This window comes from Triticum urartu, chromosome 3A (assembly GCF_056163025.1).
Source record: "Triticum urartu cultivar PI428250 chromosome 3A, HENAU_Tu73, whole genome shotgun sequence".
In the NCBI taxonomy this organism is placed as follows: Eukaryota; Viridiplantae; Streptophyta; class Magnoliopsida; order Poales; family Poaceae; genus Triticum; species Triticum urartu.
In genome coordinates, this window is record NC_141875.1 from 708,571,886 (window position 1) to 708,595,284 (window position 23,399).

The window sequence follows — 23,399 nt, forward strand, 5'->3', positions numbered from 1 at the left end:
CATGGACTACAATCCAGTAGTCTCGGCCCTTGCAGCTCGGGTGGAGCCGATCACTGTCCAGGAGCTATATAGCCAGCTCCTGAGCTTCGATGCCCGCCTCAGCCTCCTTCATGGCGCCATCTTCCGTCAATCCTCCGCCAACGCCGTCTCGCGTGGCCGCTGCCGTGGGCGCACTCACCACGCGCAATGCGGCGGTGGGCGCGGGCGCGGCAACTCCCAGGATAGCGGCTACACCAACAACTACAACAACGCTGGAGGCGGCAACTACAACACCTCTGGCAACAGATCAGGGGATGGTGGCTTCAACAACAACTCTAGCCGCCGCCCCTCCTCTTCCTCTCGTGGTCGCCCTCGCTGCCAACTCTGCAAGAAGGCTGGCCACGAGGTTATGGACTGCTGGCACCGCTTCGATGAGGACTACGTTCCCGATGCTAAACATGTTGCTGCAGCCATGCATGAGCAAGGAGGAGATGGCGTGTGGTATGTTGATTCCGGCGCCACGGATCATGTTACAAGTAAGCTAGAGCAGCTCGCTCTCCGTGAAAAATATCACGACAATGATCAGATTCACACCGCAAGCGGCGGAGGTATGGATATCCAACACATTGGCCAAGCTTTTATTAATTCACCTCTGCTTAAACGTGATCTAGTTCTGAAAGATGTTCTTCATGTCCCTCAAGCAGACAAAAACCTTGCTTCTATGTCTCGTTTAGCCACTGATAATAATGTCTTCTTTGAAACTCACCCTCGTTACTTTTTTATAAAGGATCGGGCAACGAGGGAACTTCTACGCCACGGTAGATGCATTAGAGGCCTCTACCCCATCACATCCGGAGCACTTAGTCGCAAGCGTCGTCAGGTCTACTCCGTCATCAAGCCCTCCTTGGCAAGGTGGCATCAACGATTAGGACATCCTTCTTCCGTCATTGTTAAGCAAGTTACCAATAAAGGCAATCTTTCTTTGTCTCCTAGTCCTCTTAGTGATTCAGTTTGTGAAGCATGTCAATGTGCCAAGAGTCACCAACTTCCCTATCCTAGGTCAAGTAGTGTTTCTCATGCTCCTTTAGATCTTATTTTCAATGATGTATGGGGCCATGCCCATGATTCTTTTGGACGAAAAAAATATTATGTCAGTTTCATTGATGATTATAGCAAGTTTACTTGGATTTATTTACTCAAGTATAAATCTGAAGTTTTCTCCATATTCCAAGAGTTTCAAAAACTTGTTGAAAGACACTTTGCCAGAAAAATTTTAACAGTCCAAAGTGACTGGGGAGGGGAGTATGAGAAGCTCAACTCTTTCTTTCGTAGTATTGGTATTGCACACCATGTATCTTGTCCTCATGCTCATTAACAGAATGGCTCTGCAGAGAGAAAACATCGTCATATTGTTGAAGTTGGTCTGTCTTTACTTGCTCATGCTTCTATGCCTCTCAAATATTGGGATGAAGCTTTCATCACTGCCACATATCTTATTAATCGTTTTCCTAGCAAAGTCATAGCCAATTCTACTCCTTTGGAACGTCTCTATAATCAAAAACCAGATTACAATTCTCTCAAAACTTTTGGGTGTGCATGCTACCCCAATCTTCGTCCTTACAATCGTCATAAACTTGAGTTTCGTTCCACTCAATGTGTTTTTCTTGGCTATAGTAATCTTCACAAAGGCTACAAGTGTCTAGAAGTTGCTACTGGACGTATCTATATTTCCCGAGATGTTGTTTTTGATGAAAATCTCTTTCCATTTGCCAAGCTTCACCCAAACGCAGGAGCCCTTCTCCGTACTGAAATAGCTCTTCTTCCAGATCACGGGGGTGAATTAAATAATGCTGACCTTGTGAAAAATTCCAAAGAAAATTGTGATTCTGCAGATTTTGGCCGTCATTTTATGTGTACAGATCAGGACGAGACATGCACGGGATCCCATGTTGATCCTGCTGGCAGCGGCACTGGATCCCAAGCCGATCCTCGCGCCAGCGCATCTGTCCCTAGTGGCGCATGATCCCAGGAGGATCGCTCTCCTCTACATGCGACTTGTGCGTGAGTGGCCGACCAGGTGGACCCCGCCTGTCCCGATGCGCGGCTGGACGAGGCCGCCAGCCCAGGTGTGGGTGCCGACGCACGCATGGCCGATAGCCCCCACCGGGTGGAGCCCGCTAGTCCAGGCGCGGGCGAGCGCTTATCACCGCGCGGCGCAGGCGAGCGCGCGCCTATCACCAAGCGCCACTTGTTCGCAGGATGACGTGACGGGTGCGGCTGGCGACAGGGAGACAGCCGAGGCGTCAGGCACAGCAGCCGGTGCAGAATCTTCCTTGGATCCGGTGCTGGGATCTTCTGTGGATCATTCTGCCCCTACATCAGCAGCTCGTTTTGTGGCTCCTCGTTGTCACACCAGGTCAAAGTCAGGTATCGTAAAAAATAAAGAGTATACTGATGGTACGATTAGGTATGACAGAGGCAAACGTGCTTTTCTTAGTACTGTTGGTGAACCAAATAATTTGCATGATGCTCTAGTACATAAAGATTGGAAGGAGACTATGGATAAAGAATATGATGCACTCATGAAAAATAGAACTTGGCACTTAGTACCCTCAAGGCAAGGTAGCAATGTTATAGACTGCAAATGGGTATATAAGATAAAAAGAAAATCTGATGGAAGTATAGACAGATACAAGGCTAGATTAGTTGCCAAAGGTTTTAAGCAGAGATTTGGTATTGATTATGAATATGCTTTTAGTCCTGTTGTTAAGGCAGCTACTATTCGACTTGTATTGTCTATTGCTGTTTCCAGAGGATGGAGTTTACGGCAGCTACATGTTCAGAACGCGTTTCTTCATGGTGTTCTTGAGGAAGAAGTGTTCATGCGGCAGCCACCTGGATATGAGAATCAAAGCACACCACATTATGTTTGTAAGTTGGATAAAGCTTTGTATGGTTTGAAACAGGCCCCAAGAGCCTGGTACTCAAGGTTGAGCATGCAGTTGCAACAACTTGGATTTACACCATCTAAAGCTGATACTTCATTGTTCTTTTATCATAAAGACAAGATCACTATATTTGTACTTGTTTATGTTGATGATATAATTGCTCCAGTTCAGAGGCCACCACTTGTTTGCTTAAAGATCTAAAATTGGAATTTGCTCTCAAGGATTTGGGTGATCTTCACTACTTTCTTGGCATAGAGGTCAACCGAGTCAAAGATGGTATTCTTCTTACGTAGGAGAAGTACACTGCTGATATACTCAAGAGAGTAGGACTGCACAATTGCAAACCTGTGAGTACACCAATTTCAACTTCTGAAAAACTTACAGTTGAGAGTGAAGAAGCACTTGGATCAGAGGATGCAACAAATTATAGAAGTGTTGTGGGTGCTTTACAATATCTGACTCTTACACGTCCTGATATTTCTTACTCTGTGAATAAGGTATGTCAGTATTTACATGCACCTAGAACAACTCACTGGACTGCAGTTAAGAGGATTTTAAGGTATCTTAAGTTTTCTGAAGGACTTGGACTTCAGATTACCAAGTCTCCATCTCTACTTATTACTGCTTATTCTGATACAGACTGGGCAGGGTGTGCCGATGATAGAAGGTCTACAGGTGGTTTTGCTGTGTTTTTGGGAACTAATCTCGTATCATGCAGTGCAAGAAAACAGGCTACTGTCTCAAGGTCAAGTACAGAGGCTGAGTATAAAGCTTTGGCAAATGCTACAACAGAAGTAATGTGGATACAGACATTGCTCTATGAACTTGGAATCAAGGCTCCACAAGCTGCTCGATTATGGTGTGATAATATTGGAGCAACCTATCTTTCAGCTAATCCTGTTTTCCATGCACGCACCAAACATATTGAAATTGATTTTCACTTTGTCAGAAAAAGAGTAGCTCGAAAGCTACTTGATATTCGGTTTATACCTACTGGGGATCAACTTGCTGATGGCTTCACAAAACCTCTCACTATGAGGAGGTTGGATGAGTTCAAGTACAATCTTAACCTTGCGCAAGTTCCTAAGGTTTAGATTGAGGGGGAGTGTTAGAAGATATTGTATAGAGATAGGAAAGCTGTTTAACTTTGTATCTCTTTCTATCTCTTCTTCTGTTTTATCTCTTCCAACCTATTGTAACAATCCCGATCGATCTTCTCTCGATCGGTACTTGTAAGCCACGGCATACAACATATATATATAAACCGCGGCTCAAGCAAAGGGTTCAACGCTTCCATCAACCTTTTACAACAGCATCCAACGGTGATGATATGCTTCACGTCAGGTCTTGGACAGAGACCTGACGGTGTCGCTGCCTGAAACAATACGTGTTCGAAAACCACTAATCCGGACCGGTCCACATTGCACGCCAACGAAATAATTTTTGATATACCCAGCCTATTCCAGAGCTATCTTGCGTTTGCATGCCATTTGTCTGAATTGCATGCTACTCTACGAGTGCGAAGTTATGGTGTCGGAGCACCACGGAGGACATTTAGCAAAAAAATAATTAAAAACCATATTTAGAAGTAAAAAAGTCAAAAAAAAAATCTGGAAACTTGTGTATCCACTACGGATCCAAGGAATTTGGGTTTAGAAAAAAATGTAATTTTTAAACTGTACATAAAAGTCCGGCCCAACAACAAAAAGGGGCCCATTTAAAAGTACATATTTGTCTTCTTTTTTGTACATCATACGTGAAAGTAAGATGTTATGAAATTTTGCACATAAATGTTATAGATGTGTATGTGTGTTTACAAAATAATTCATTTTTTTGTGCTGTGGAAATGGTTTTTTTTTTTTTTGTAAACGGGCACCATTGGTAATTTTCTGCTACTCTTCTGGATTTCGGAAAGTTGTGATTTCAGACAAGGATGGAGTCAAACTTCTATATTTTTTTACTAGCAACTTTATTTTTCTGAAATTTTGAATTCTAATACCCCCATTAAAAGTTATTGAATCAGATTCCTAAAATTATTTGTTATTCATGAATTTGCCACAGATGTACTCGCGATGATATGCTTTTTGTTGGATTTCATAAACTAACATACATCAAAAGTCAAAGTCATGTTTCAAAGGCCATGCATGCCAGAACCTAGTAAACAATTTTAAGAATTAGAATGGATTGTGTGTCCACCGACTCCATTGCAATTGCCCGCTGCATCCTAGCAAATCATTGTTTGTGTCACGCCCCGTCTTAATTCTACCGCATCTTCGGCAATTATGCTTTTACTTCCGCACCGCGTTGGCATAACCCTCTCCACAGTCATTCGCACAGCCCGTCGACTCGCCCTAGTTGTCCCAGCCTACCACAACCCACAGGTCTAGTACTCTCAAATACCTAACCCTTGCCGGAGAGGAGGGGGAGGGGTCTTAGTCGACCCCTTCTCCCACCGCCTCATATTCCTTTTCTCTTTCTTTCTTTTCACGATTCGTATTGTCCATCGAGGCCCAAGAAAGCCGCCCTACTAAGGCCCTGTTTAGTACTAGAGGTTTTATGGGGATTGGTGGGGAAATCCCTACCTTATCACAACCCCCAAGTCCCCGTCAAACCGCAACCCCCAATCCACTAGGTAGGGTTAGTGTACTGGGTATTGGGGGAAAATGCACTAGGATATAGGGAAAACTAAGAAAAAAAATAAGGGAATAAACTAGCCCAATACACTAGAAACCAAAAATGATTCTAGGAATAAGCGGCGTTTTGCTTTTTGGTAGGGATAATCATTATAAATCCCTGGAAATACACTAGTAACCAAAAAAAAAAGCCCCAGAAATGTGTGTGTGAGGGATAGTCCAACTCCGAGCACCAAATTAATGTTGCCTGTTTCACCATTTTTTCCTCAATCAATTTCCAATCACATACTATTCGAGGAAGAAGGCGCAAAACCAGCTGGTTGTCAATGGCTGCTTGTTATAGCCTGTTCTGTCATACTAAAACTCCCCAATTGGACAGCTTAGTTTGGCACTCACTTACCACCCCAGCCTGGAAAATCAATACGAATGCAGAAACTGCTAAAAATGCTAAATGTGCATGGAGAGCACATAGGAAATGGATTTGACCATCGTATGCATACGTTCACACTCAACCGCCGCCCGGCCGGCTATCCCTCCATACTCCATAGTCAGCAAGCTTCCAATCTTGCTCTATACTACTCCATATCCTTTTTAGATATGCACAAGTTTAATTAATTGCCTTTTATAAAAAGAATATCTTTTGGGAGAACTAATGCCATTGTATCCCACTGGTAGTAGACGTAGAATTGTTTATCTGAATATCCAAAAGATATTTTTCGCAAAATAATACATATCTAAAAGGTATATAGTACAACGAGATGTGTGGTGTACGTGTAGGGGACTGGGTGGAGCGTGTGACGCAGCGGAAACTGGTCTCTGAAGACGAGATGGAAGATAGGTGCAGGTGCCGAATCCAGGCCGAGGCTGGGGACTTCTTCTCTGTGGAAGAAACTGACGCGGGCGAGCGGGCGGGCGGGACAAACGGTGGGTCACCTGACAGGAGGAATTCCCGCACGCACATCAATGCGCCGCGCCGGCGTGTGCGACCCGACTCTCGCCGGCCTACATAAGCCGCGCGACCTGATCAAACCGGGCACGCGACAAGGGCGACCGCGCGAAGCTGCACCCATCCCGTTTCCATTTCTCCAACCGAACGCCGGCATGGCCTCGAAGCTCCCCGACGCGGCCAAGGGCCTCGGCGCCGGCGGCGCCTTGGACGTCGAGGACGGGAGCGGCGGTGGCAAGAAGGTGGCTGGCAGGTGGCCCGGGTTCGTCCACTTCTTCTTCGTCCTCACCGTCGTCACGTGCGCGCTCGTCTACGCGCCGCGGTTTCTGTCGCCCACCGTGCCCGTCGACTTCTTGGGGCCGCGGCAGCCGTCGTCCGGTAGAGCGGCGGCAGTACAAGGACGGAGCGTCGACGGTGGCCGAGGAGGCAATGAGGGCGACGCGCTGGTCCTCGACAACCAGGTGAACTCCCCGTGCGCGTCGATGGGCGGCCATGGCATCTGCTGCGACCGCTCCGACTTCAACACCGACGTGTGCTTCATGGCCGGCGACGTGCGCACGGACGCCGCGTCGCTCTCGTTCCTGCTCTTCCCGCCGCCCAACGGCACCGCCAGCGCCAACGCCACCGTGGGGGAGAAGGAGGAGCGGGTGCAGCCCTACACGCGCAAGTGGGAGAAGCACCTGATGGCCAACATCCAGGAGGTGCGGCTCCGCGCGGCCCGGCCGGACGAGGCCCAGGACGGGCACCGGTGCGACGTGCGGCACGACGCGCCGGCGCTGGTGATGACGGCGGGCGGGTACACGGGCAACCTGTTCCACGCGTTCAACGACGGGTTCCTGCCGGCGTGGCTCACGGTGCAGCACCTCCGCCGCCGCGTGGTCCTCGCGGTGCTCGCGTACAACCCGTGGTGGGCCGGCACGTTCCGGGAGCTCGTGTCGGGCCTATCGGACCACCACGTGATCGACCTCCTACACGACAAGCGCACGCACTGCTTCCCCGGCGCGATCGTCGGGACGCGCTTCCACGGCATCCTCGCCGTCGAGCCGGCCCGGACCAAGGACAACCGGACCCTCGTCAACTTCCACGACTTCCTCGCCGGCGCGTACAAGGACGACAGCACGCCGCCGGAGGCCAATCAGCAGCAGCAGCAGCAGCAACCAAGGCGGCGGCCGAGGCTGGGGCTGTACTCGCGCAAGGGCACGCGGGTGATCGAGAACGAGGCGGCGGTGGCGCGGCTGGCGGAGTCGGTGGGGTTCGACGTGTCCATCCTGGAGACGGCGAACGGGGCGCCGCTGTCGTCGGAGTACGCGGCGGTGAGCGCGTGCGACGTGCTGGTGGGCGTGCACGGCGCGGACCTGACCAAGCTGCTGTTCCTCCGCCCGCGCCGCGCCGCGCTCCTGCAGATTGCGCCGCTGGGCGTGCCGCACGTGGCTCGCGGGTGCTACGAGAAGGCGACGGCCATGATGGAGATGCACTACGAGCAGTACGACGCGGCGGCGAACGAGAGCTCGCTGGTGCGCAAGTATCCGGCCGACGACGTGGTGCTGCGCGACCCGGAGGCGGCGACGCGCGAGCGCGGGTGGGACCTCACCGCGCGCGTGTACCTCGGCGGCCAGAACGTGAGCCTCGACCTGGGCCGGTTCGGGGACACCCTGAGGAAGCTGCACTCCCGCGCCCTCCGGCTGCCCGCGGCCGGCCCGTAGCTGGCTGGTTGGTTAGATATGTGCGTCGCCGATCAGTCGCCGACGAGCTGCTGCATGCTAGCCGAGGGTAGGACCGGCGGCCGCGGCCGGCGCACGTTGCGTACGTGAGAGGGCGCTGGATGGATCGCAACCGTTTTGTTGGACTCTTGTTGGACAGCACAGACTACACAATGTGTTTTGTATATTTGCTTCGTTTTGTTTGTGGACAAGTTAAAGTCCATTTAACCGTCGAATACTCCGATGAAAATACCTTGTTTTTTGGTTGTATATATATGGTTCGTTGTCTCGAAATATAGTGCCAGGCTAGCCGTGGTGTGGCCTGGGCGCCGGCCGGCACGGCGCGGCGTGCCGCGTGCAGGCAGCTGGCGGCACGCTACATATGGAACTAACTATGTTCATGCGATATGCCCCTGCGTTGACCAAGGCCAGGGCGGCAGAACTAACGTTTATTTACTCTACTTCTCGCACAATGATTGAGTAACGTGCAGAGCTGTTGCTGCAAACAAAACAAGTATCGTTGGCAGATCATCGTGCAGAGGCATCGTGCATCCGTTCGTTTGATTGGACGAAGAGTAGTATTTCGTTCGCTGTACAACTACAAACCCAGACTGACCAAAGGAACATACCATGTGTAGGGAGTGGACCTTCGTGCATTTGATATAGTCGACCGGCCGGCGTCGACGGAGTTTGAACAGCGGCTGGGAGAAGTTTCTTAGGCAGGCCAGCGACGGGGTTGAGTTGAACGGTGGATACGTGCCGATGCAGTTGACATGGACTTTGATCGAGAGTCCAGCCGCGCGGGCCATGTGGTACGAGAATGACATGGAACTGTACATCCGACGGCGACGACGCAGCCACCTGTTGACGAGAGCACCATCTGCCTTCCTCTGTCCCTGTTCAGAGAGGAAGTACCAGCTGGCCTCGATTAGGCATCTGCACCCATCTCATCTACTTGCACGCAAGACTTCTACGAATAATTCTCAGGGTCAGAGGCACGTAGATGCGGGAGCATGCACCTGCCCGACCGTCCGATTGTCTGGCGGTCCGTAAAGTCGTTGGATCTCGCCTGGGTGCACATCAAGGTTGTAGTTTTAGTTTCTAAAACTTACGATTTTGATGTTCACAGTTTCTAAACTTATGATTTTTGTCCTTATGTTTAGATTTCAACGTTCCTAGTCTCTGGATCTTGCGATTTTGCCGTTTGCTGGTCTAGCTTTCAATGGTTAGAACTTAACGAAGTTTCTAAAAATGGTTAAAATATTTTTAACATGGTCCTTATTTGAAAGCCCTCGTAACTAGCGACACGTCCCCGTAAAGAAAAAACTAACAGCATGAATCTGAAAACAAAACTTAATTCAAAATTTTGTTTGAAAAGATGTGAAAGTTGTAAATTCGGAAGCCAAAAGAAAAGGCACACATGAGGTGCTCGGTGCTCCGACAACTGCATGCCACAAATCCTATCTCATATCTATCTATCTGGAGTAGCCTGTAACGACACCTTGTAGCATCTTATGGATTTTCAGAGAAAAAAATAATGTGTATTACTACACCTCGTACTCCTTAGGGCACCTTCAACGCGGAGTCCGGACCGAGCGATCGAAACGTAGTTTGTCATCCCGCGTTGTACCACATCGCTCCGCGAATTGGTCCGGACGTTGGTTTCTCAGTAAATCGGACTCAAACTAGTGGCGGCTTTGTAGGCGTCCTGGCCATTGCCACGTAAGTGTCCAACACCCCGGTCCTACCAAAAACCCTCTCCCCTGAAAAACATTCTCAGCACGAAGAGGTTGTCGGGCATTCATGCCGGTAAGTGTCATTGCAGAGCGGACGAGACTTCATGGCATGGATGCAGGTCAGAGCGACGTGACTGGACGAGCGGGCGATGTCACTTCAATGCCGACATGGCGATCGAGAAGCCTACTCTAGCAGATGCACCACGTTGAAGCCGGCTTGCCGTCCCTTCGCATGCTCACACCTATTTATGCAGAACTCTGACGTCGTCCACACCGCACCGCACCACTTTTCGACCGTCTCCGCTCCGGCACCATCCAGACCACCGTCTCCACACCACGCCGAAGTCGTGGTTCTCCCGGCAGGCAAGCGACAGTGGCTCCGAATCTTGGCACCCCGCCATTGCTCTCCGAGGCCCTCGACCTCCACAGCGGCCAAATCCCTCGAGAAGGAGGAGATCGTCATCTCCTCCAGCGATGAGGAGGAGCAGCCGCTGTCGGTGTCAAAACCGGCGGATCTCGGGTAGGGGACCCCGAACTGTGTGTCTAAGGTTGATGGTAACAGAAGACAGGGGACACAATGTTTTTACCCAGGTTCGGGCCCTCTCTATGGAGGTAATACCATACGCCCTGCTTGATTGATCTTGATGAATATGAGTATTACAAGAGTTGATCTACCACGAGATCGTAATGGCTAAACCCTAGAGGTCTAGCTTGTATGGTTATGGTAATGAATATATCTCTCTCTCAAGACTAAGTCCTCCGGTTTATATAGACACCGAGAGGATCTAGGGTTACACAGGGTCGGTTACAAAGAAAGGAATCTACATATTTGATCGCCAAGCTTGCCTTCCACGCCAAGGAGAGTCCCATCCAGACACGGGTGCAGTCTTCGGTCTTCGTATCTTCACAGCCCATCAGTCCGGCCCATGGCTAACAGGCCGGACGCCCGAGGACCACTTAGTCCAGGACTCCCTCAGTAGCCCCTGAACCTGGCTTCAATAACAAGGTATCCGACACATAGATCTGTCTTCGGCATTGCAAGGCGGGTTCCTCCTTCCGAACTCCAAGATAGTCTTCAGACGAAACAAACGTGTCCGGATCTGCAACACACAGCCGTAAGAGTATAACATTTCATGAATCCAATCTGCTGACCACTTTAGTAATGTTGACATCACGCTTGCCCGGTTATTATTTTGAACCATTTCCCGTCCCGCCGTTCCACGTTTTGGGGCGTGGTTTTTGTTGGCACGTCCTGTCGAAGCAGAGATTATCTCCCCTTATCGCGGGATTGTCATCAATACGAGCGTGGGTAACCCAAGCGTCCTGCGGAAAAGATTCCTTAGGAATATGCATGTTCTCAGCCTTAGGAGGAGGCGTTCAATACCCGCTGCCTTTATAAAGGAACCAAGGGCCGTCTTTTTTATGCCAAACCTCTCCTCAGCCTTCCCAACCTCGAGTTCTAGCACCCAAGGTCCGACTTCATTGCTTCAAGCCTCCCCATCATGTCAGGACCCAGCCCTCAAGGCCGATGGGTGGCTTCCTCCGTTACAGAGGAGGATATTGCGAAGCTTCGGGCGGCCAGATACTTGGCCGCGGAGATCCACCATAGGCTTCCTGCTCAAGGACAGGTTATTCCGACCCCCGATCTGGCGAGAGGGTCGTATTCATCTCCCACTTCCACTGAGGGCTAGGGTTCGCTCTTCACCCCTTCGTCCGGGGGCTAATGTTTTATTACGGACTACATTTTCGTGATCTATCTCCAAACTCTTTCCTCCACGTCTCGGTGTTTATCATTACATGCGAGGCCTTCCTCCGAATCCCCCCACACTTCGGCTTATGGCTCAAGACTTTTAGTGTGAAGCCAAAGGTGGTCGACGGGGAACAGGCGGAGTGCGGTGGTGATGTAGTGAGCAAGCTTACCAACACTCTCTGGCCAAAAGGCTCTTTCACCGAAACCTCCAACCAATGGCAGCGAGAGTGGTTTTATGTCACGGAACCCCGTAGCACCAAGTGGGTAGCTATACCTGCGTTCCGTTCCGGCCCTCTGCCACAGCTTCCATCATGGTTTAACAAGGGGCTGGACTGGGGATCAGCTGACGAAGTGCAAACTCTACAGAGCCGCATTTGAACCCTCCTTGAGAGAGACATCGATCTTGTCAACGTGATTCAAGTTGTAAGTGCATCTAGTGCCACCCCTAGTTGGTTTTGGAGTATTGACGACAAACCTAGTTGAGGGACTAATGTGTTTGTGAGAATTGCAGGATAACACAGGTAGAAGTCCCTCATTGATTCGGTTTTACTACCAGAGATGACCCCTAAAAATGTATGAAGACATTGAAGCCAAAGGTGATATATTAAGATGTTCACATTGAAGACTATGAAAAAAGAAGACACGTTATGAAGCCTATGGAGCTCGAAGACTTAGATCTTTCGTAGTTCTTTTTCTTTTGTGTTGAGTCATAGGAACCACCGTACTGTTAAGTGGGGTCCAGGAGAACCAGTCAGAATGACTGAAGTGATGCCTAAATCAAAAACCTATGTCTTCGAGTGAAGACAATGAGAGCGAATCTTGTGCAGAGCCGGACAAGTCAGCTTTGCTTGTAGCCCAAGTAAAGTTGCCATGAGAGTTTGAAATCTGACCGTTGAGACACGTGTTAGTTCCTTAGTGACCCAGGGTCATTTCGGACAAATCAGGTCGGGTTGCCAAGTGGCTATAAATAGCCCACCCCCTACAACCATAAATGGTTGGCTGCTCAGATTTCAGTGCACGGCTTTTATCGTTTGAGAGCAACCCACCTCGAAGCCTTTGAGAGAAAATTCCTAGCGAGGAGAAAAGCCCTAACCACCCAGAGCCAGAGAACATTGGGCATCACTTAAGTCTTCTTGTCTGTGTGATCTGAAGACTTATTACACTTGGGGACTGTGAATCCTCCAGACGGTTAGGCGTCGCGTTCAGAGCATCCAAGAGACATTGTGGATTGCTAGTGAACGAAGTCTGTGAAGGTTTGGGAGTCTGACTTGAAGACTTACCAGAGTGATTGGGCGAGGACTATGTGACCTTAGCTCAAGGAGAATACGGTGAGGACTTGGTGTCCTGAGCTGCGTGTTCAGGACTAGGTGTCCGGGACTGTGTGTCCTAAGGTTTAAATACCTAGCCGCTCCAACCAGACGTACAGTTGTCATAGCAACTGGAACTGGTCCAACACATCATTGTCTTCAACGAGTCACTGGTTTCATCTTCACTTCCTTTTTCTTACTGTTACTCATTGTGAAGCCATTGCTTGCTTGCTCTATCTTTTGTCTTCACAACGTGAATGTATGATCTGTTTGGCTTCATAACTTCTTCCCACCTAATCCTTATTACACTGGAGCTGTTTGTCATTGCGCTTTCACTTCATTGAATACTTGACCATGGCTGGCCTAGTGTAATCTAACTTCCGCTGCATAGTAATAGGCATAATCTTCTCTGTTTGTCTTCATAACTCCCACATTTTGAAGACTTTCATAAAAATCGCCTATTCACCCCCCCTCTAGTCGATATAACGCACTTTCAATTGGTATCAGAGCAAGGTGCTCCCTTGTTCTGTGTGATTCAGTTTAACCACCTGGAGTTTTAGCTATGTCGACTGCAGGGATAATCAAAGTCTCCGCTGCGTGCCCCGTCTTCGATGGAACTGAATATCCCTACTGGAAGAATATTAAGATGCGCATGCATCTTGAAGCCATTGACGTCGACCTATGGTATGTCGTCGAGAACGGCGTTCCCAAGGCTGGAGAAGGTGTCACTGCTGCTGATGTCAAGAAGTTCACTCAACTGGACTCTACTGCCAAAAATATCATCTGTGGTCATCTGACAAAAGGACAGTATGGCCGTGTGAGTGCCTTGAAGACATCCAAGCTGGTCTGGGACTGGCTCTCCAAGGTCAATGAAGGCATCTCAACCCAGAGAGATCAAAGAATCAGTGTTCTTCACAACCTCTTCAACCGCTTCAAGCGAAATGACAATGAGAATGTCCAGCACACATTTGACCGGCTCACTGACATCACAAATGAGCTTCAAGCCCTCGGCGCCACTGAGATCACCAAACATGAAATCGTCAAGACGCTGCTGAGATCACTTGATAGTTCGTTTGACATCCTAGCCCTGATGATACAAGAACGTCCTGATTTCAAGACACTCGATCCGTCTGACATACTTGAGAGGCTCAACACACATGAGTTTCAGCTTTCTGAGAAAAGAGATATCTACGGTCCAAACTATGGGCGAACTCGTGCCTTGAAGGCAAAAGCTGTTTCCTCATCTGAAGAAGAATCTAACAGCAGTTCTGATGATCCTGAAGACATTGGAAGGGAACTTGCAATGCTAGTGAAGAAGTTCCAAAAATTCACCAAGAAGAAAGGCTTCAGAAAATCTTCACGATCAAGCTCAAGGAATGATGAAGCTTCTGCTCATGACTACAAGAAGAAAACATGTCACAAGTGCAAGAAAACTGGACACTTCATCTCTGAATGTCCACAGTGGGACAATGAGAACAGAAGGAAGAAGAAGAGCAAGGAATATGATTCTGACGACAAGAAGAAGAAGAAATACTCAAAGTCTTCTTCCAAGTCTTCCTCAAAGTCTTCATCGCACAAGAAGAGCTCATCTGGCAAGGCACGTGCGTTTGTTGGCAAGGAAATGGATTCAGAGGAGGAGTCCGCTTCTGAGGAGGCAGACGTGGAGTCTGAGGAGGAGTCTGATTCTGGCATTGCGAGTCTGGCTACAGCATACGTCGCCAAGTCCATCTTCAACACTGAAGATAATGACTGCATCACCGACACCGACGCAAATGACAAGAATGACTCCACTCCTACCTACTGCTTCATGGCACGCGGTGCCAAGGTAAACACACGCACTACTCGCTATCAAACATCTAGTGACGATGACTCTGACTGTGATTCGAAACCCAGCTACAAAACACTTGCTAAAATTGCAACTGAACAACAGAAAGCTATGGAACATATTCAAAAACTGTTAGACAGAAGCGATGATCTGTTGGGTGCTGAAATGACTCGATCTGAATCCTTAATTGAAGACATAAAAAATCTTCACGTTAAGTATCAGGAACTTGAAGATCGTCTTGATACTCTCTCAACAACTCATGAAAAGCTTTCCTATGATTATCTTCAAAGGAAGCAAGAACTTGAGAAATTGAGAGCGGCTCATGAAGATCTTCAAAAGGAAAACGAGTCACTTCGCGCCGAACAGATCAGTTCCGCTCAGGAAGGATTTGAACCACCATGTCTTAAATGCATTGAGCGTGATAATGCTACTTCTGTTGCTAAATGTTCCACTGCTACTGCTGTTGCAATATCTTCAACTGTTGATGTGGTAACTAACCCCTCTGCTGAGGATACCACTGCTAATGCTGATGAGAATGCTAGGTTGAAGACATTGCTTGAAACAGGGATGTACAAAAGTCTTAAAGGACATCAGACATTATGTGATGTCCTCAAGAAGCAGATTCTGAACCGAAACACTAGGAAAGAGGGTGTTGGGTTCGTAAGGAAAATAAATGCAGATGGCTCTTACTGGAAACCTGAGCAGTACCCCAAAACCACATGGGTTGCTGCAAAGGAACTTTCAGCAGATCCATCTAATTTATCTGGCTTCACTTGTGCTAACCCCATTATCATTGATGAATCCTTTGATGCCAACTATAAACTGTTTAAGAATCAGAATGGTGAAGTGTTTGCCAGGTACATTGGTACTAACTGCAGGAATGGACCGCCTATGAAGAAGATCTGGGTTCCGAAAAAGGGTCTGGAAAATCTTCCTGTGAATGTCTTCATGACACCTCACTTGAAGAAGACAAACCTCAGACCAAAGGCTTCATACGGTCCAAAGGCTTCATACAAACAGAGGACTCACCTGAGTCACACTAACGCAAATGTTTTGCAGGGAAACCATACTCAGGCATATGAATATGAGAGCGGTTCATCGAACCGTCATATTCATATGACCAAAAATTATTCTGCTTATTCCTATGAGTATTATTGTCCACCTGCAAGACTGTTTGCTAAGGCTTCAAAGCCAAAATTCTCAGATGCTGCACTTAGACTTATTGCTTCTAAGCCACCCTTGAAGATGTGGGTGGTTAAGAAAGCTTAACTCTCTTTTGCAGGGAAAGGTCTCCAGCAGAAAAACAAAATCTTCTGACGCTATTGTTGGGGACCTTAAAAGTCTTGTAGGGCGCAAGATAAAATGCCCGAATGGCATCATTATGTACTTCGTTCCTGAATTGCATGGTACTCTCCCTATTAGTCCTAATCTGGATCTAAGTTTTCATAACCCACTGGTTCGTCAAATGTTTTTGCTTCACAATTCTCTTCGTGAAGCCTATCCCCCTAACTGCACTGTAGGGTACGACACCAGCGACTTCAAAGTCTTCAGAATGGATTATTGACAGTGGGTGTACAAATCACATGACTGGCAAAAGAAGCCTTCTTATGGACTCAACCTTACGTCTATCCGACAAGAGCCACATCACATTTGCTGACACTGGTAAAAGTAAGGTATTGGGTCTAGGTAGAGTTGCAATCTCAAAGGATCAACACATGGATAAAGTCATGCTTGTTGAATCCCTTGGCTTCAACTTAATGTCTGTCTCAATGCTTTGCGATTTGAACATGATCGTAATGTTTGGAAAATATCGTTGCCTAGTACTAATGGAATCTGACAAGTCTCTAGTGTTTGAACGGTATCGGAAAGATGATTTGTATGTGGTAGATTTCTCAGCAGGGCCACAACTTGCAGTATGTCTTCTTGCAAAAGCTTCAGAATGCTGGCTTTGGCATCGAAGGCTTGGGCATGCTGGCATGAGGAACCTCCACACCGTTGCGAAGAAGAAGCATGTCATAGGCATCGAGGGCGTCAAGTTCAAGAAAGATCACTTATGCGGTGCCTGTGAAGCATGGAAGATGACAAGGGCAAAACACCCTTCGAAGACAATCATGACTACTTCACAACCCTTCGAACTGCTCCACATGGATCTTTTCGGTCCCACTCACTACTCAACTTTTACTACTACTGCTTGCCTCTATGGCTTCTTCATTGTTGATGATTACTCTAGATATACTTGGGTGCACATAATCCTTTACAAGACTGAAGTGCAGGATGTCTTCAGACGCTTCGCCAATCGAGCTATGAACAATTTTGGCGCCAAGATAAAACACATCAGAAGTGACAATGGCATTGAATTCAAGAACACTGGCCTTGACACGTATCTTGATACCTTGGGCATCACACATGAATTCTCAGCTCCGTACACGCCACAGCAGAATGGCGTCATCGAACGCAAGAACAGAACACTCATTGAAATGGCCAGAACGATGCTAGATGAATACAAGACTCCAAGAAAATTCTGGACTGAAGCCATTGATACTGCATGTCATACAATCAATCGTGTTTATCTTCACAAGCTTCTGAACAAGACATCTTATGAACTCCTAACTGGCAAGAAGCCAAATGTCAGTTACTTCAGAGTATTTGGCTCAAGGTGCTGGATCAAGGACCCACACCACACCTCAAAGTTTGCACCAAAAGCACATGAGGGCTTTATGCTTGGATATGGAAAGGATTCGCACTCCTACAGAGTCTTCAACCTCTTTCATTACAAAGTTGTTGAAATAGTGGATGTGCGGTTCGATGAGACAAATGGTTCACAAAGAGAGAAACTGCCAAATGTGCTAGATGAAGTTCCAACTAGTGAATCAATCAAGCTTATGGGAACTGGAGAGATTATACCTTCTGAAGCTCATCCTGAAGAAGAACTTATCATCTCAGCACCTGATCAACATGAAGACAATGCTCAGCCTGAAGACATTCCTCCCAACAACAACACAGATCAGCAAGAGCAAAGTCTTCGCCCCATACATCCTCGTGTTGCCAATGAAGTGCAGATTGACAGAATAATTGACAGCATCAATGCACCAGGTCCACTCACTCGTTCAAGGGCAACTCAGCTAGCAAATTTCTGTGGGCACTTTGCATTCGTCTCAATATCAGAACCCAAGAAAGTTGAAGAAGCCTTCATGGAACCTGAATGGATTCAAGCTATGCAAGAAGAGCTTCAACAGTTTGAGCTGAATAATGTATGGGAACTGGTTAAGCGTCCTGATCCACGGAAGCACAACATAATAGGCACCAAATGGATATACCGCAACAAACAAGATGAGCATGGTCAAGTTGTCAGAAACAAAGCTCGTCTCGTTGCTCAAGGATATACTCAAGTGGAGGGCATTGACTTCGATGAAACATTTGCTCCTGTGGCTAGGCTTGAAGCCATACGCATACTGCTGGCCTATGCAAATCATCATAACATACTTCTATATCAAATGGATGTGAAAAGTGCCTTTCTCAATGGAAAGATTGAAGAAGAAGTGTATGTTGCACAACCGCCTGGCTTTGAAAATCCAAAACATCCTGACATGGTATACAAGCTCAACAAGGCACTGTATGGCCTCAAACAAGCCCCTAGGGCCTGGTATGACACACTCAAATACTTCCTGAAGAGCAAAGGCTTCATACCTGGTTCCCTGGATCCCACTCTTTTCACGAAGACATATGATGGTGAACTGTTTGTGTGCCAAATATATGTGGATGACATTATCTTCGGCTGCACCAATCAGAAGTACAGTGAAGAGTTTGGATATATGATGCAAGAGCAATATCAGATGTCCATGATGGGGGAGCTGAAGTTCTTCCTTGGTCTTCAAATACGACAACAACGCAATGGCATCTTCATATCTCAAGAGAAGTATCTCAAAGATTGCCTGAAGAAGTTCGGTATGCAAGACTGCAAAGGCTTCACAACACCAATGCCAGCCAAACATCATCTAGGTCCTGACGACAATGGTAAAGAGTTCGATCAAAAGGTATACCGCTCCATGATTGGTTCTTTGCTTTATTTATGTGCATCTAGGCCAGATATTATGCTTAGTGTTTGCATGTGTGCTCGATTTCAAGCGTCACCAAAGGAGTCGCATCACTTAGCCGTGAAGCGAATTCTTCGATATTTGGCTCACACCCCAACTCTAGAATTATGGTATCCAAAGGGCTCAGAGTTTGATTTGGTTGGATTTTCGGATGCTGATTATGCTGGTGACAAAGTTGATCGCAAGTCTACATCAGGCACATGTCACTTTCTGGGACGATCACTTGTATGTTGGTCTTCAAAGAAGCAGAACTGTGTATCTCTCTCCACTGCTGAATCTGAATACATTGCTGCTGGATCTTGCTACGCTCAGCTTCTGTGGATGAAGCAAACACTCAAGGACTATGGCATTCATCTGAAGCAAGTGCCACTTTACTGCGACAACGAAAGCGCCATCAAGATTGCCAACAACCCAGTTCAGCACTCGAAGACAAAGCACATTGAAATTCGTCATCACTTTCTTAGAGATCATGTTGTGAAGGAAGACATTGATATCATACACGTCAACACTGAAGAGCAATTGGCAGATATCTTCACCAAGCCCTTGGATGAGAAGAGATTTTGCAAGTTATGGTGTGAGCTAAATATCTTGGAATCCTCAAATGTCCTGTGATCAGGCACACATCCTAACACTTATGCATATTGATGACTTAGATGTGCAACACACAAAGTAAAGTATATCTTCAATCAATGAAGACATACATTCTAAGTGTGAATACATTAATGTGGAATTTGACTTCGGAGCGCCACGATAATTGTGCGCCGTGTCTGGGTCTAATACTTCCTATACGGTGGGTAACGCCACCACCAAACATTCTATTTTGAAGTGTTTCACTCATGGCGTTACCTTGCAATATCTTCACATTTGGTTTGGCTTCGAACTCAACATGTCTTCATGATTATCTTCACTGCGTTGATTATATAGATATATACATACTAGTGTTCTGTCCTCTACAACATTCACTTATAGCTATGTCTTCTTGGTTGAATTTTTTGAACTAAGTGAATGTGATCGGACCCTAATCTCTCTATGCTTTCTATCTCAAATTCTATCTCTCCAAGTCATATGCATTCTATTGAAACTGTCGAAAGTCTTCACTGCGTCCTTGTCAGCAGAAGATAAAGAGACAACCATAAAGTCCGTTTTCAATGCTCATTCCTCCACATAAAATCCGGAGAAGCAGGAACGACCGCCCGACAATCCAGGCGTGCGTGGGACGTGGAACAAACCCAAAACTTCCGCAAACTGGCCACGCGTTCCTCAGATGTGAATCGCCAGGGGCACCTATGTAATAGCACAGTGCCGCCCCTGAGCCTATAAATTCACACTTACTGCGGTCATTATCTCCTTCTTCCACCCTCGCACGAACCCTAGCGCCACCGCTAGCACTCGACAACGCCGGCGACGAAGCGCTTCGCTGCCGCAACTTCTCCGACGCCGTCCTCACGCCGACTGCGGACATCGTCCTCTCCGCCATCGCCGTAGGTGTCTCCCGTCGCCAAGTTAGGGCACGGAAGACTGAACTTCTCGGCATCATCTCTCACTTCCGTCTAGCAGTTCCAAGTGTGGTAAATAAAACTTCTTTTTACAGCCTCTTTTGATCTCATGGTTCTGTCACTTACTACCATAAGAAGTTTCTCTTCACATAAGATAGATCTCTCAATCTGCATCTCATAACATGGCTAGTATATTCACTTGTGCTTCATAAAGTAGTTAGATTCCTCACTTGTACTGATCTGTGGGTTCGTACAAATCTGGAACCAACTTCTTATCTATGAGTGAATGTCTTCGCACGATGAGGTCAATGTCTTCTAAACTGATTAATCTTCAAAACCTTCTGAGAATGCATATGACCTCTTCCCCTTCCCTCGCACCTTAATGCTGTCACAGGTACATGTCCGTGGGAGAATCCTTCGGTTCTCATAGTCTGCATTCATTTGTAGAATTCCTACAGCATCACATAAACTCTCCTGAAGCCAGTTCCTGTTGGTCCAGCAAAAGAAAGCCTTTGAAGCCTTTGAAAGTTTTGAAGCCTTTCAAGTTAAAGTTCATGGCTTCAGAAGCAGCAGCAAGGAAGGGGGGCAGACAAAGACGTGAAGGAACTTCAAAAGATCTGCCTGAAGACCTGGCAGAAATGTATAAAACAGATCCAGAAGAGAGTTATGGGCAGCGCAAGACCCGAATCCAATGGATTCGACGCTATTGGGCAGAACAGTGGTTCAAATACCGCTTCGTCACTCAGGAGCATGCTGAGAAATGTGCCATCAAGAAACCATGGGGGGACATCATTTACAAGAATCTCATACCCAGGACCAGAGATGAAGCCATTGCTCAAGGCTTCTACCCATGCATGGTCCGAGGACCACAGCCTGATGATGCGCATCCGTCGTCACTCCTCTGGTGTCGTGACGACAATCTGTTCAAGCGCAACTTCCAGTTTGCCCAACAATCAGCGAAGCAGAACAAGAAGAAATTTGGGTTAGACTTCAACCCTAGTCCCTCCGCACCAAGGGCAGATGGCACACGTTACGCCGAACCCAATATCATCGGTCCGTTTGCCAACCTTGAAGGCCTCATCACCCACATCCTAGTCCAAGGGACTGCCGTGAATGACCCTCCAGCTGACTCTGAGTCTGATGACGCTCCTGCTGTACCGAAGCCAAAGCAATCAAAGAAGCCAAAAGCTTCAAAGCCGGCCCCTTCCTCAAAAATCTCAAGGGTGAAGCCATTGGCAACTGCACCTCCTGAAGACAGTGTGCAGTCTGAAGACGTATCCCGCGTCACCAAGCCCCAAAAGGCCAAAGTGCCTCAGCCACACACCGGCAAAGAGCTCACAGCTGCTGCCATCCTGCGCAGCGAAGCCATAGATCTGTCAAGTGATGAAGATCTTGGAGATGACGCTCTAGAGCAGCTCATCAAGAGCAAAGAAGAAGCTGAAATCGTCAACAATTTGCCTCTCTTTGATGTCGCCATCATCCACAATTTCATCGACGAATGGTTTGCCTCACCAGACATCAGCTTCGAAGATCTGCAGCTGCCCGTTGGCCTCAGCGTCGCCTTCCAAGGCGCTATTGCTTCAGAACTTGCTATTGCCCAGCGCATAGTTGAACTGAAGCAGAAAATTGATCATGAAAAGGCTCAGTTCAAGAAGCATATAGCCAAGCTCAGCGTGCAAGAAGTGAAGAGCTTCAAAACCATGTTGCATGGGCTCAAGGAAAATTTTCTGAAGAAGCGTGCAGAAGCTCAGGGCTCACGTGAGCGGATGAAATCTCTGGCGGAAAAATGTGTGCAGGCCTACAATGAGGCGGAGAAGCGCAAGGCACTTGGGCGTCTTGGCATCGACCCCAAGATGGCCGCAAAGAAAAAGAAGAAGACTGTTCCAGCTGAACCAGAGGCGCCAAGGCAAGAAGCAGTTCCAATTGTCTTCCCCACTGCAACGACTGGCTCGAAGCCAAAGAGCCGGTCAACAGCTTCAGAGCTCAAGAAGACAAGAACTGCTGAGGCTGAAGCCAGAAAGAGGAAGAGCTCTGAAGCCTCTCCTACTGCCCCCAGCAAGAAGAAGAGAAAGATCAAGAAATCTCGGGCTGCTCCCACAGAGCCCTTGATAGTTGAACCTATTGCTATGGTGCACCCGAACGCAGAACGTCAACTGACGGTTCATGAGCCTGCTTCCACAGAGGCTCCTGAAGCCGAAAACATACCAGCAGCCGACACCATTGCTGCTGAAGACATTGGTCATCAGGACAATGTACAAGATGATGCAGCCCTTCCTCGGTATGAACAAAGCAAGCTCATCAGCATTGGTCGTCCTCTGACGCCAATTGCACAAGATGCGTCATGGGCGGATCGCCCTCAAGAGGAAGAAGACTTTGAGGCCCAGCCCACTCCAACCCCACAAGCGTCGTCTGCGTTCCGCAGGCTTCGCAAAGGTCCAAGGCCTCAAGTCCATGCTGAAGACATTCCGGCTGCATCAGCCGAAGAAAATGAAGAAGCACCACAAGATCCCACTCCCCTGCTACACCAAGAAGCAGTTCTCAAGGAGAACGTGCTTGTGACTGACCCTCCAGCTAGTCAAACGGAGGCTGAAAATTTTGAGGCTGCGACAACCAATACTGAAGCCAATGTGGAGCCCTCCCCACCAAAAGCTTCAGCAGACAACGAAGCTACTGAGCCAGACACTTCTGTCCCTGAGTCTGCTGCAGGTCCTCAATTTGATTACCACGTTGAGCACAGGCCTCATGTACAGAAGCCAGTCCCAAGGCTGCCAGGGTTCCCAGGTCCTGCATCAGCACCTGGCTCCTTTGACATCAATAGCTTCAAGGCAGACAATACGTTTTTCAACAGCTCCAAGAACCCCTATTCAAGGGAACGGATTTCATCAGATAGGTTCTAGAGCTATCCTCAGCGCAGCTACTATTCATGCATCCTATACAACCAAGGTCGCATCTTCCCGCACAAGCGCCTTGATGTTGAAGCCATTG

The 23,399-nt window shown here is 47.9% G+C and overlaps 1 protein-coding gene across 1 annotated transcript; it reads left to right on the forward strand.

Annotated features, from left to right (window-relative positions):
* Window positions 1–6,489: 6,489 nt before the first annotated feature.
* LOC125549359 (xylan glycosyltransferase MUCI21) lies at window positions 6,490–8,476 on the forward strand. The gene has a single exon (XM_048712796.2). The coding sequence runs from the start codon at window positions 6,524–6,526 to the stop codon at window positions 8,207–8,209; it is 1,686 nt and encodes a 561-aa protein (XP_048568753.1). The 5' UTR covers window positions 6,490–6,523; the 3' UTR covers window positions 8,210–8,476.
* The last annotated feature ends 14,923 nt before the right edge of the window (window positions 8,477–23,399 follow it).